Raw genomic sequence first — 15,025 nt, 5'->3', positions numbered from 1 at the left:
ATTAGCTGAATTTAAATGCACACTATTGAAACAAATAGAGAAAAAAAATCTCTATTTTATGAATGAGGGAGAATGTGAAAATGCCTATCAGAACACTGTAGGTAACAAATTGGGGTTTAAATGACACTTAAAAGTGTCATTGAATTTGAATGTACATATTGGTTTTAATTAATGTCTAATTCATTGGTTCTCTCCTGTATTACTGAAAGCCTAATCAGAATACAGTGGTGTAAATTTGAATTGGACATCACAGAAATATCCAGTGTATAATGGATTCAGACCCACGGTTGCTCATGGCGTGAAGCTGAAAAGCTGTTATCTGGTGTTAAATTGCTGCATGAGGCTACAGCTGCTATCCGTGTGTACTGTAGCAGTTTTATAAGACTTGAACTGGCTATTCCTGTCTAAGTGTACATAGTTGTACTGTCATTAAATAGAAGAGTAATTATAGATACTTCTAACTTCAGTTTCTATAACAGTAGGTAAAACTTGCTATCCTATGCCTATGTTTTTAATGTTTCTGAAACCAGATGGTATAGCCCTAGATTCATTCATTGTACCATGGATCTCTGCTTGGGATATTTGCCTATATGAATTTTACCAAGGAAATGAGAAGGTCAGAATAGTGAAAAGTTACTTGTAAAAATGCTTGTAAAGTATGCATAAATTAGTCATTAGTGATGTTCTTAACCAAAGCCTTCTTTGTTGTGGTTACCATGCTTTTTTATACAGAGTTCAGCACACCGGGAAAACAGTTTTTGGATTAGTTCTGTTATTTTATAGCTGAAACATGGCCAAACAACCATACAGAAAACTGCTTCTGGGCTCTGTTTTCTTGGCTTCCTGTGCCCAGGGAGTGATTTGATCCATAGTTAAACTGCCCCTTCCTGATTCCTCTGTGAGCTGCCTGGAACTGGAAGGACACAGCTTGGACACGGGGTCTGGCTTTACTGCTGAGCTCCACCACAAACTCAATCGGGCTCTGTCACCCTCTGTAACCTTGCTGTGTTTCAGTTTCCTGTTTGTAGATGAAGGCTAGTACTTGTGAACTTTCAGAAGGGACCAAAAGATCCCAATCCTTAGGAAATGCTATTTGCGCAGTGCTTATCATCTTTGATGTGATGTTCACGTGGTGTTACCAGGGGAGAATTTAAACCTTTTGGATTTATGCGTGACTGATTTTTATTCTTTCAAGTATATGAATTTAGTCACCGGTTAATGAGTGTGATTACTGAAGAAAAACTTGTATGCAACAAATGAATTAAAAATAAGGACTGATTTATGCATCAGGGCAATTCAAAACTCTGTCTGCTGTGATATTCCACAGTTTTAATAATGTCGAGAAAAATATATGCTATGAGGAAGTGATTTATTGAATATTGCTGTACAATTTGTGTTGAACCTGAGAGCAGTCAGTCTCATCACACTTATGTGAACATGGCTCCTGTCACAAGGTTGGTGTGATTGGTAAGTGTCATGCATATTTTACCAGATGGTATCATTGCTAATGACTTCTTTAAAAAAAAAGATAAAATGTTTTTATGTATATATATTTTTATTTTACATTTTTTAAAAGTTTCTCTTAAGATGAAAGTCTTTGGTCACTCCAATAATACAGCTTCCTGTGATATTAAATTTATTCAGTACAAGAACTACAAAAAAGGAACAGTCCTGCTCTTTCCCTTCCATGCTGACACTTTCCACATGGCATGTGAGTGAGACTGCCATTCAGAGCCCAGGGCTGAGTGATGTGAGGGTGTTTAGTGGTGGCCTGATTAAAGGGAGAGAGCCAGTTCCTAAGCCTTTTGCTGACAGGCATCTGTGCAAGCAGTCTTGCTTCCTGCTTTAGTATAAAAATGCCTACTAGAGCAAGGCTCCTAGTCAGACTTCAGAGGAGTTGGGTAATGTGCTAGATGAGAAGAGCCCCCAGCAGGGATTTACAAAACTCCCTCCAATGTCCTGCCCTTTAGTCTGCTCCTTTTTTTGAATGATATGTCCGAGATCTAGCTTGGTATGGGATTTATACTTGTGAATAGACAGCACAGAGTGGGTTTGTGCCTGAGAAATACTTAAAGTGGTTGTGGTTGAAGCCCCAGACTCTGTGAATTTTATCTGTAAATATCGATTTCCTCATGGTCCCATGCAAACAACAGTGACAGCAGTGGAAAAATGTGAGTGCATTTCTCGTTTTTAATGAACAGTTGAATGTGCTCCAAAGTTTCACTTTTTTAATGAGTTGGTATTGTGATGGAGTTCCTGCAGAGAAGGAAGTCATAAAATCAGTGAAGGCAGACGTGCTGCTGCCAGCCAGCCAGCTTTGCACGGGGCAGCTCTGTTGTTTGTAGCACCTGTTTGTTGCATAGTATCCCATTTTGAGCTGATCAGTCCAAACTTGATGTGCTTTATGTGCAATGTCTAAAATCAAATGTTGTAATGCTGAGCTATGATTGCTTTGGTCTCTGACATTTGAAAAGGGGTATATGTGGTATGATAGCCTTACAGCCACTACATTGGTGTTACTGCAGCTAAAGAGCACAGTTAATTTCTGTTGTTTGTGAAAGAGCTATACACTTATTAAGATGGCTTTTCTAGTTGCTTGAGTGTTTCAGATGAGCTTTTTTTCTCTTAATTGCAATTCTTTCCATCTTAATGCAAACTGTCAATTTGGATGGTTTGTTTGGTTTGGGTTTGGGATTTTTTTAATCCACTACAGCTTTATTTTGTGTTGGTGAGATGGCTGCCAGTGTATCCACAAGACACTAATATTCTGTGGTATATAAGGAGGGTGTTGCAGTCCATGCTTTACTCTGCTGCTAGGCTGAGGTTTAAATGCAGGCAAGTTCCTCTTCCCAGTGTGTCCCTTTCTCTGTCTGTTAAATGGATAATGCCATTGACTCCTGCTGCTGGCTGCTTCTGGATTTGCTGATGTAGAATACTATCTGGCGTAGTATTAAAATTAAAATACCTCTTTAGAAATTGATCTGTCAAATTATCTTTAAAATTAATATGGTCATTACTGTGGCTTATTTTACAGACACTTCTTAATTTCTCCATTCGTAAAGTTTTTCTTACAGGAAATGATGGGTGTTGGGACAAAGCTCTGTCAGTTTCCAAAGTGCATTTTTAATTACAACCTGGCATTTCTCTTTATGTCCATTGCAGAGAAAGCTGTCGTTGTAGTGCTATGATACCTGCAGGTGCCCATACAGATTTACTAGGAGGTAAACTTTCTGAACAAGTAACTGTTCAGTAGGTTGTTAACTCTAGAGATTACCAGGCATGTCTGTTTGGACTATGCCCCTTAAAAAGCAGGCTGGCTTCATCACTCAATGAGCAATCCAAACTTGTCTCCCCTTCCTTAATAATCAGTCATATTTCAAAGCTGTTCTGGATCCCATGTTGCGTGCCCTTCTACCTCTCCAGAGCAGGAAAAAAGGCTTTCCATGAGCCATCCCGTACTTCCTGCTCATCAGATCTAACCCATGCTCATCTGCCTCACAGGATGGAATCTCCCCCCTCTCTTATATAAAAACTCTTATATAAAAATATAAATATTTTTTTGTATATATATATATAGATAGATAGATAGAGAGAGAGAGGATGTAAATAATGAGCTGAGTTCTTGTGAAGGTACCTTCAGGTTTCATCAAAACACCAATATGCCTGTGTGCATGTGTGTGTTAAGTGTGTGCAAGCACATGGAGACAAACCAGATCCCACTTCTGCTGCTTCCTTGGGAAGAATTCTTTTAGGGCCTGTGATAACTGAAACAGCTAAAATAATGCCATTGTATGTTGCAAAACATGGGTTGGAAGAAGTTCCTTGAAGGCCATGAAAAATCAAGCCGTGTACACAGTTTGTGCACTTTCAGTAAATTCTGTCAGCCAAAAAGCTAGTCAGGCTCCCTATATTTGGAAATACTAGCCTTGGAAAAATCTCCAATTAAAAATTAGCAGCATTCCTTCTACAGCTCTTGGCCTAAAAGGTGTCATCAACAGCCGTATCATAAAAATGCGTATCAGAAGTGATTGTTTCAGTATAAAGGTTTTAGAGATCCTGTTTGGATGGTATCCAAAAATGCTCATATGTTTTTAAGCCACTTTGGTAAATGTGGGCATAGTCTGCCTCTGTATGTGAGATGCTTCATCAAAACATACTTTAAATTTAAAAGTTGGGTATTTTGTATTCCAGGTCTTACCAGCGCAGGTGGAGGCAGAAGTTAACAGACTTTTAAAGAATTTTATGAAAGGTTTGAACAGAGATCATCTTTTCTTTACAAGCTATTTCTTACCTCATGAAAACTTGTTTTGGCAGCACAGCATTAAAAAATACAGAATGATCTTCTCCACTTGCTCATTTTATTCAGTGCTTATTTCAACTTTGTGCTGATTTTCACAACTAAGGATCTAGCTCCAAATCTCTCTAAGTGTTGATATGAAGTAGTTTAAGCAGTTGTTGAATGCAGTAGCCTACTTTTTGGTAGGTGTCCACCATTTCTATATTCAGGTTTTGTGGACTTAAAGTGCCAAATCAGCAGCAAACAGGGGAGGGAACAATGGTGGTATGATCCCAGAGAGGGCACATGGAAAGCCAATCATACTGTTTCTTATTAAAACAGAACTTCTTAAACATTATTTAATTTTGCTTGCAGTTATTGTGAAAAACAGTTGCATTGAATAGGTGTGCTTGTATGTTAAATCTCAATCAGTTTCACTGAAATTTAAAGTTGGCTTCATTCTGAATATTAGACTCAAAATATATGAATATATTCAAAATATATGACTCAAAATATATGAATATACGTCATATCTTAAACTTACATGAGCTGCAGGACATACAAAACTGCACTAAATTAAAATGCAGTGATTACTGTTAAACCTTCCGTCAGGAAGATGATTCTTTTCCTGCAGAGCAACTGATAGTAAGTATGTGAGTGCTTGGAGTCCTGAGTGGTCATGCAGAAATGCACTCAGAAATGCTTTGTCTGTCATTTACTAGCTTTCACTTAGTGTGCTATTTAAGTTAATGACTTCCTAAATGCCATACAGACTCTGTTATGTAGTCTTTAATCTGATTAGGAGCACACGAATAATTTAGCATGCGATTAAACCCTATAATTAATTTGTCCCATGGTAATGAGCTGGTAAGTAATTCTGTTAGCCTAGGCTAAATATCAGGCCTTAAACTTAAATTTTACAACTTCTTGAGGATTTTTTTTTCCTAGAAGAAATGTTTTTTTTTTAAATAAGTACTATTTAAAATTAAAAGCCTGCTCACTCTGATTTCCTGAAATTGCTCTTTGAGCAAAAATGACTGGCTATTGCCAAACTGTTCCAAAATAATGAAATTCCTAGTGATCTCGAGTGAAACAGAATTGGATTACAGCCAAGCATTTTTGAACAAAGCATTCTCAATTTCTTCCAATCACCTAGAACTCAAACCTGCCTTACAGACTTCAAAGAGCAGTATAAGGAAATCAGAGGGAGCAGGGTTTTCATGTTATAGAAGAGCTCCAAGAGATCAGATGTGGATTTATTTATGATATGTGCTGAAACCTAACTGAATATATTTGCCCAAGTACCAGGTAGTATTTTTTTAATTCGAGCAATAATGCAGATACTGGCTTTCTCCTGGCACACAGGAGAAAGATTGCAGAGATTGTGCTGCCTGAACAGTGGAACTGACCTACTGTGTAATGATGATCCAACAGCACATATAAAATGGTAATTTGTTATCAAGCATAAAATAATCCTGTTTGTTTTCCCTCATGTTCCAGCCTAAACTCCCAGTGGTGTCACACAGGTTGCTTTGCACCATGATTCCTGTGCTTCATTATTTTTTCCTAATTTCTGGGAGGTGCTAAGCTCTCTCACTGTGCTAGGAGAATTACTTATCCATGTTCTCATGTTAAATATATAATCTTGCCTGCTTAAAATCAGATGTTTTTTACTGCTTTGCTGGTTTGGATCCACACTGCTGTAGTCCTGATGGGATTTGAACTTCAATGCCAGCAAGACAATGAAGAGCTTTTGCTTTGTGGTTTGGGATTTTTTTACAGAGCTGGAAATACCATTTAATCTCTTTATGTAAAGTGTGAATAATTATCTCAGTGAAAGGCTATTGAGTAAAACCACATTTATTTAGTACAGATTACTAGGGGTGTAATAGATACAGACTTAGATATTTCTCTTTGCTTTCTTAACATGATATTGGACATTAAATTTGATGCATTATATTTCTTCAAACAGACTGGAATATACATTTGCTTCTATAAAGAAATTCTAGCACTTTTCTTTGCAATTCATTGTACAAATAACAAAGCAAAGAGCAGAATTTTGTCTTTTGGATGACTGCTATCTAATAATAACTAAATAAATACTAATAATACTAATAATAACTAAATTACTAATAATAACTAAAAAAAAAGCCAAAAAAAACCAAAAAAACACCAAACTGAGAAGCCTTGGAAGAATTAGTACTGTAGTTGAGAAAGTGTTTTTAGCCTGAAAAACTTACCATGCTCACAAATAGGCCTGAATCTTCCTTAATGATACAATTATATGTAAAGCTGAGTATCTGCTCAGCAATTCCCATCTGCATGTTATGCAGCTAAATGTTTGCACTTTCCTCTGAGATGCATTTATTTTACTGCTTTGATCTGAAAATGGGGGGCTGAAAGGCAAACAGAGCAATTGAGTCTTTTCCAAGTCCAAATTTTTCTATCCATGTAGTAGACAGTAACTTAAGACTATAACTGCAATCCTCTTTTTAGGAATTGTTTTCTGATGGAGAGATCTACTAGTCTAAGAGCTGAGATCCTCCTTCTGTGTACCTAGTCCATTAAGTTACTGCTGTCAACGTACAGCACATTTTATTGTAAATAAAGAAGTGATACTTCATTGCCACAGCCATCCTTAGACTTACTAGCCAAGATTTTGGAGAATGACTTTAAAGAGTTTTCAGTACAAGCCCAGAGCAATGTCCAAATGTGGATTCACTGAAGGGCTCCTTAACCTCATGAAAGAGCTGGTAATCATTTGGCCTGTTACAAGTTTAAATCAAAGTAATTAATAGACACGCTGATCCATAGGAAAAAGAAACCCACTAAAAGCACTAAAGGTGTCTCTTACAATAGAGAGAAAAATAAACTGGGTGTTGAAATTAAAATTTAATATACTCTCTATTCCAAAATGATAAGTTTGTATAGGAAAAAAATATTTTTTAAACCCAAAGTGAGAAATTAATTCAATAGATTCCATTTGCAATTTTAACATTTTTACACTTGAAATCACTGTAAATTATTTAGCTGACATAAAGACCTAATTAATAATACAGAATTGCTTCTATTCCATAGGTTTAGTTTGTATTTATAGTGTACTTTTTTATAGTCCTCAAATTTGCATAAAAACATGCATAGTAAGTGCAACTTCATGTTTTTTTTGTTGTTAAGGTTTTGACTTTTTTTAAAGTGAAATGTACCCTTTATGAGGTTTTTGGTAGGTTGGTTTTTTAATTTGTAGTACGTAATTCTGCTTTGGTGGTATCATTCTTTGATTTTTTTTTATATCCAGGATAACAGTATGCAATAGGTGAGTGGTGTGTTTCTCATATCAGCTGAGACAATTTGTTATCTCTGTTTCTTACTGTGGCTGAGTATAGAGCCCTGATGAGGGCTCTGTAAAAGCAGGCACTCGTCCAAGGGCTGCTGATGACTTAATCAAGCCGTAACATCAGCAAGCAAGGGAAGAAGGCTTTAAGTCCATTGCAGTTTTAGATTGTGTTGATCGGAAGGGCTAAAACTAATTTCAGTTTCAGCATGACTCCATCCTGTTGGCACTCAGGGGAATGAAGCTATGCAGGCAAAGTGATTTCAGCTATGCACTATCAGCCAAAGTGATGTGAATGTTTTTAGGCAAGCACAGAAAGATTACCTCTTGGTGTCACTGGTCATGCCCTGAAATAACTTTTAAGAAATGTTCACACTGTGAATAATAAAGGCCTTTCACCCAGAAAAATTCTGCACAGGTACATGCACACATATTTCGTAGTTGCAATAAAGAAGATTCAGGACAGATCTGGGGAGCCTGGAGTTATGTTCCCTTCTCAACACTTGTTCTTATTTGGTGGTGGATCAGCTGGTGTATATTCTCATGCATGGCACACGCTTGTGCTATTGCCTCTTTGTGATCTAATGGAATGATGAAACAGCGGTGTATGGAAAACTCTTCAGATTAATCCTTCACTCAGTAATTTTGTGGTTTGATTTGCAGCAGAGAGGCTGCTTTTTGTTCTGTGCTAGCTGCAGAGATGCTGCTGTTGCAAGCAGTGCTAAACTGGAGGAGATTACTGGGGAGAAACTGTCATATTTGGAGTACCCTGAGTTAATGGTTGTGGCAAAAACAGAAGTGCCATAATAGGTGCAGTTCAATGTCCTTGTCCTTCTCCTTCCTTCTGGTCCTTTCAGGTTCAGAAACTATGTAAAGGTCGAGATCTCAGTTCAAGCAAGTTTTTCTTATAAGCAGGTCTCCTTCTGGTTTACTTTGAGTGTTAACATTTTTACCTGACCAGAGTAGATGCAAACAACTCAGTGTGCTGTGACTAAACTGTTTCTTTTCTCAGGGAGCTTCTTAGCCCAGTTTCGCCTGTTTATGCTGACTCTGTTCACGTCCCACTGGAGAGATGTTGTGTTTAAATTCACTTGTGATTGACCTTACTCCAACATTGCTATAGAAAAGGGCCAAGATATTTTTTTTATCCTTTTTATAACTCCTGGCTCTCTTTCTGTACTGAAGTAATTAGCCTGAGCTGACCTCTAGCCAAATGTTTCTGTGGTCAAGTTTCAGCTGGCTTGAGGACAGTCAGCTGCTGTAATTTTTTTTTTTTTTTTTTTTTCTGATTTTAACTCTGTTCATTCTTGCAGGCTGCTGGAGTTGGGTAAGAGTTAGAATATAATTCTTTAGAATAATATGTTTAAGAAACTTTAAGGTTTGGGGTTTTTTCTGTTGAATAAGAGGCACGTTATTAGTGCCATTTGTCTTTCATAGGCACATAAGGGTAGGTGTTGGGAGGTAAATACTACTGGATTGTAAAAGGTCAGGTTTTGTCCTAATGCCTGCAGAGAAGCTGTCTCTTGCTTGGTTAGCAGAGAAGCCTCTGGACAATACTGCTCCTATTGACAGCAAGCTCTCAAGAATGTCTTAGAGGAAGGGCAGTGGGTCATTATGGAACAGATCTTCAAGAACTTTCTGCAAGGCAGTAGTTGTCTGATGGTGATGCAGGTGGCACCTCAGAGGACCCTTCTCTCAGAATTTTTATTCTGTACCACCAAAAGTGGTATTGTGATGGGGCAGCTCCTGCTTTCCCCCAGATTTTCTCCCATGAGCCTGGAGCCATGGCAGTGTAGCTCTCACTTCATCTCAAATACTGCTAGAAGTGGCTGTTATAACTGCAGCCCAGGCAAGCTTATGGTGTTTGTGCTGAATGCAGAGGTCACGTCCCTGCTACTTCACGCCCCATGCAGAGCTCCATTTGCCTGGGTGAGGCCTTGAGTACAAGCCCTATCCCAAGGGCTCTGGGTTGCAGCTCCAAGGAGATAGAACAACTTGGCCTTTTACAAAGGCTCTTGCACAAAGGGTGGAGCATTATGCATCCATATTTTCAGAGCAGTTACTGTTTTTGAGCTCAGTCCTGTCCATATTGGGTATGTTCAGAGTATACCAGTTGGGTATTTTTCACAGAAACTACTTGTCTGAATGGATAACTCAGTGGGATATCCCATGTGGTTTTAGGCAAAGCCAAGACAGTGTTTTGTCTTGCTGAGATTCTGGAATTTGTGAGAGTCCACTGAAGAAACATAGTTTGTTTCTATACTGCGTTTTACTAACAAAAGGGCAAGGGATGAAGCAGCAATTTTATTCATTTCTGATGTTTAGGAGCACAAATTAATCCTGTGCCCTGTTCCAGAGAGATGGTTGTTTTTGTCAAGGTCTGTGGCTGAGCAGGGAATTTCCCAATAATTGTAGAATTGCTCTTAAACAAGTAATAGCTGCTGCTGGAGGGTGGCTGTGCCCTCCCCTCCACCCTGACTGCTCATTCCCATGCCTGTGCTGCCCCAGGTCTGCTCCTGGGCTTTGTCTTTGGGGACTCCTGATAAAACCTGTCTGCAAACAGGTTCATTAAAATAAATGTTTATGGATTCATTTGAACTGGAACAATCTCCTGATGGAGTTCACTGTGTTGCAGGTATGTAAACAAGTCTACTACTGCAGGAGGGAACAGCAGTACTGGAAGAGGATTGTTTTCCTCTGCAATAACAAGACCTTACTGAAGTGCAGTGTGTTTGTTGACATCTGTGATGTGTTTCCAGGCTCCTGGGTTAGTGCTTCAGCTGTCAAACCTTCCAAACTCTTCTTGGAAGGAGGCTGAGATGCTACCAGTCAGGTGTCCAGGGATGGAGGGGATAGTCATGCTGTGACAGCTGCACGTGGGGACCAGCCCTGGTCCTGCCAGAGTTGTTTGGTGTGGTTATGAAACGTGAAACAGTGTTGAAAAGTGAATGATGGATTCTGATCACGTTTGTTCTCACAGGAGGACTCTTGTGAGGATTTGGCCTTCTCTTGTGGCTGTTACTAGGTAGGAAGAAGTAGAAAGACTTGGACAAAAAGTAGTTGGAAGATTAGGAGAGGCTGATGGATGTGGGAGAACAGGAAAGTGGGAATAGGAAGGCAGCATGGCATGCCTGGGTACTGGGAAAGTAGAGTTGTAAATAAAGTGACATTGTTCTCAGGCCTGTGAAACAGGAAATAAAACTTTAGGGAGAAAGCAGAAGAGCTGAGTGAGAGAAGAGACTGATGGGGTAGACATTGTGTAACAGGAGAAGAATTGACAAACACAGAAGCACATTTTTGTAGTAGATTTATTAATAACAGATAATAAGAATCCTGTAAACAAGAGTACAGATGAAGCAGGAGGACCAATTGAGCTACCTGAAAATTGAGCTGATCTTGGATGAGCCTTGTACAGTGGCAGTGTAGCTCCTCTGCTGAGACTTAGGAGGACTGTTGGCCTATGTTTTGCTTTATTAGCTTTGTCCCAGGTCAGCTGCAGTTGTCACTTCTCCTTGTCCTGCTCCCCAAGTTGTCTCACTCCCACACTGCCCCAAATCCTCACTAAAGTTCTTCTCTTTCTTCCTTTCTTCCTCTCTTCTTTTCCTCTTTTCCTCCTTTCTTCCCCCCTCCTCCATCCCTCACTCCATGGAGTGACCCATGTCTGCCTGGCCAGAAAAAAGTCCTGCAGGTGCTTGGGCAGTCTAAAGAGCTCCTATAGCTCTTCCTTTGGTGTAGCAGTCCCATGCCCACTCTGGCTGGCCCAAGCTTGTCTGGGTGGGGCTGCCGGGCATCCTTGTCCTGATGTGTGTGAGGTGGGGAGCATTTCCTTTGCAGGTCTGGCTTAGGGTCTGCTGGTCTAGAGCAGTTTGAGTAAATGCCAACTTATGGAGTTGGTAATAGTTCTGGGTTTTTTTCTGTACTGTGATTCCTTCTGCTCTCTTAGTGTAAGAAAATTGAGGGAATTACCTTTTAAATTCAGCATTACTATAGTTTTACATACTCAACATTCTTGTGTTTTATCATCTTTAACCTAATTCAAACTTTGATAACTGTACTAAGCAACTGACTAGTTTTTGACACCCAGATTTGGTAGCATTGTTACTTGATAACTAACACCTACTTAGAGATTGTTACTCGTTAGTTGGCTTTGGACGCTTGTGGTTTAATCTCCTGTTAGAAAGGAGATTAGAAAGAAATAAATAAAGAAGAAAGAAATAAAATCTCTAAATGAAAACAGTCCAGTGTAGAATCAGAGTCTGTCATACCAATTTACAGTCAGATGTGGGAGTGGAGCTATTCTCTCTGTGCTGCCTCTCTGAGAGAGGTGTTAGTATATGGTGCTGGTTTGATGCCACAGAACACAAATTGCTGCCTGACTTGTTTAAACATCCATGCTCATTTTAGCATGTGTGTTGTAGCTTTAGTTTTGAAGGTCTCTGGTAATCTTCATGGCTATAAATTGTCAGGTTATAATCCATGGTATGGATGTTTTCCCCATACTTCCTATGGACACTTCAGGAGGTTTTTGAGAGCAAGGTACCATCTTGTGCAGATGTCTGCACAAGCTGCTAGTCCAGCATAGAGCAGCTGCTGCTCTTCACCATTGTTACCAGATGCTGGTGATAATGGCAAGAGCAAAGTAGAGTCTCAAAACAGGATTGTGTGATGGGGTTGTACGATGTGTGTGCATGTGTGGCACAAGCGAATTAAGGAAAACAAGGAGTGTGCTTTTTTGGGGGAAGTTGTAAAGGCTTGCTGGTTTATGCTGGGATTGTAAGTGTTTGCATTCTTGGAGGTTTTAAAGTCATTTGCAGATGTAGTCTATCAATTGACAACACTTCTTTTTTCCTCCCTCTGTATTTAATGGACTAGAGATGCATAAGCTACTTCTCTTGTAAATACAGTATTTGCTATCTGTTCCAGACTGCAAGATGATGTATTGTTTTATGAGGCAATGAACAATAAACTAAATGTACTTCTGGTTTAAATCCAGTCAAAAATTTAATAAAACTAGATAATAGCTTAAATGTCGTATCATATTAGTAATTGCTTGTAAAGAAACTCTCTTATTGTCTTTTCTTATTACAGAGTTAGGAGTATGGATCTTTGGCATCTGCTGTTTACTTTGGCACTGATCTGTGCAAATGACTCACTTTCTGCAGGTGATGGTAAGTTTTATGATGCCTCTCTGTGACTTTATGTGTGTAGATGTATACATATGTAGCTTTATTTAAACTGTATTTTTATATTGAATTTTTAACAACTGTGCAACTTTCTTGATTGCAGTAACCCAGGTACCTAATGTGACAAACGCATCAGTTAATCTTTTTGTAAACATAGTGGGTAAGGTTGGGACACGTTGCTAAATGAAGGTGAATTTCAAAGACAGTTTTTGATGTGTAAGCAAGATGAAATTGAAAGAATGAAAGAATTGTATGGGATTAGTTTTTTTTTTTCCTAAACAAGTCGTCTAGTATATTCATATTTTAAGTTTAGTATATTAATATATTAAGCATAGGACTTAGTATAAGTACAGGACTAAGTATTTTGACATACAGGATAAGCATTTGAAGACTGTATGCTTTGAATCTCAGGCCAGTAAGAACACGTTTCATAAGAAATAAACTTAGTTATTCTTGGGTAGAGATTATGGGATTTCAAAAGAATGTGTACCCTTAACCAGCCAGCTGGGAGTGGTGTTTAACTCATTTAACAAAACACATGTACTTCAGTGGGACTTGCATGTTGTGTCAGATTGATCTGCTTATGCAGATGATCTATGATCATCTATGATCTAATTAACTATGATCTAATTAACTAAAGAAGTGTAGCTCAACCTGATCAGCTCTGTACTGTTCTGGTTTTCAGAACAGACAGCGGTAACAGTTTTTGATAATAATTAATTTTATGCAGACATGTCACTGCTTCTCCCAAAGCTACAGAGCAGCTGCAGCTCTGTAAACAGGTGCCCCTCCTGACTTCTTAGCAGAGCAAGTCAGAAAGGGCAGTTTGTCAGGAAATTTTATTAAAGTGGGATGAAAACAGCTTCCACAGCTAACTCTAAATAAAGTGATATAATTTTCAATGAAATTTTCTGATGTCTCAATTTTTTTTTTCTTTAGGTCCATACTTTAGTTTTACTGAGTGCAAATTAAACATCTATAGACTTGCAAGCTATGTTTCATCAGCCTTTCTAGTGCTAGTTTTAAAGTATGGTAGTAAGCCAAAAGGCAATGACATAGTTGCCCTCTAGTCATAACTGGCTCACATTTTAAAGGTATAACCATAGCTCTTTGTCTTGATACAGTTCTGTATTTTCTTGGAGTTGCATACTTTGAATTTTTAGGTGTCTTGTATATATGGAAGCACTGGAGAGGCTATGAAGTGTTACTTGAATGTTAATGGAGACATTAGGCTAAAATAGGAAATAATTAAAACTCAGGTGATCAGTTCTCAGACAATTCTTCTATAAAGTTCATTCTGTTTATTAATAAACAGGTTTGGATACAGAAAACCCAAATGTCTGTTTATTTACTTCTATGCGTGTGGCTCAAATGATTGTCCTCTGTGCTGAAGAAAATCTATAAGGCTGCTAGTTAAGACTTTTTCTTTAACATTTACCAGACATATACACATGCACCAGCTCCTATTCATTGCCACCACAGAAAGGTCAGTAGAACAAAAATTAATGTGTCCTGACTTCATCCTTTCTCCCGCCATGTCTGCATTTTACAGTAGACTCATTCAACAGTCAAAAATAATCCCCAGGGCAGTCTACTGGACCAACTGATTTCTCTCTTGAGTTTTAAGAGCACGTGAGGGTTATATGATCCTTGGCAGATGAGCTGTGGTCCAGATGTCCTAACTGCAGTAAAAATCTATGTTATAAATAAAACTTGACCACAGCATCGTCTTTGTGTGACTTTGTCTATGCTGATGAAATAGTAATTTTCATGAGATTACCTTCAGAACCAAAAAATTAAGAATATTTTGGTTGTTTCTGTGCTTAAATACAAGACATAGTACTAAATATTTATGTCCTGATTTGTTGTGCTATTAAAGATTGTGTGTGTGAAGGGAATTGCTTTTTTTAGTGATTGTTATTAAATTGCTTCTAATTCTTTGGGCACATGCTCAGTGAGAATGTCAGAGAAGGAAGTATAAATTGAACAGCAGTGTTTGAGATAACAGTATGAAAGAACATCTATTTGCTGTTCTTTTGTGATTTAGAACAGAGTATTAGACAAGATCTGTTTATTATATTTTTTTTCTCCCATGTGAATATGCTCATATCTACCAAAGTTCTCATGAGGATGCAGCCCCATTCAGGTCGTGAATCCTGACAATCTTACAGTGCTCTGCCCAGCACAGTCTTGCTGAGACCTTTGTATAAACCTCATTAAATGTGCTCTATACTT

The 15,025-nt window shown here is 38.4% G+C and overlaps 1 protein-coding gene across 2 annotated transcripts in view; it reads left to right on the top strand.

Annotated features, from left to right (window-relative positions):
- The window catches only part of GHR (growth hormone receptor), a 118,725-nt gene that overhangs the window by 42,298 nt on the left and 61,402 nt on the right, over positions 1 to 15,025 (top strand). For both annotated transcript variants that reach the window (XM_071425479.1, XM_071425480.1), the window contains one exon: positions 12,696 to 12,775. In XM_071425479.1, coding sequence (XP_071281580.1) covers positions 12,706 to 12,775 — 70 coding nt within the window. In that variant the 5' untranslated portion in view covers positions 12,696 to 12,705. The remainder of the gene's footprint in view (positions 1 to 12,695; positions 12,776 to 15,025) is intronic.

Source organism: Agelaius tricolor, unplaced genomic scaffold (genome assembly GCF_023055355.1).
Source record: "Agelaius tricolor isolate 1412-34295 unplaced genomic scaffold, bAgeTri1.0.p SCAF_4, whole genome shotgun sequence".
In the NCBI taxonomy this organism is placed as follows: Eukaryota; Metazoa; Chordata; class Aves; order Passeriformes; family Icteridae; genus Agelaius; species Agelaius tricolor.
Note: the sequence above shows the minus strand (reverse complement) of the source record. Positions and strands in the feature narration are given on the sequence as shown.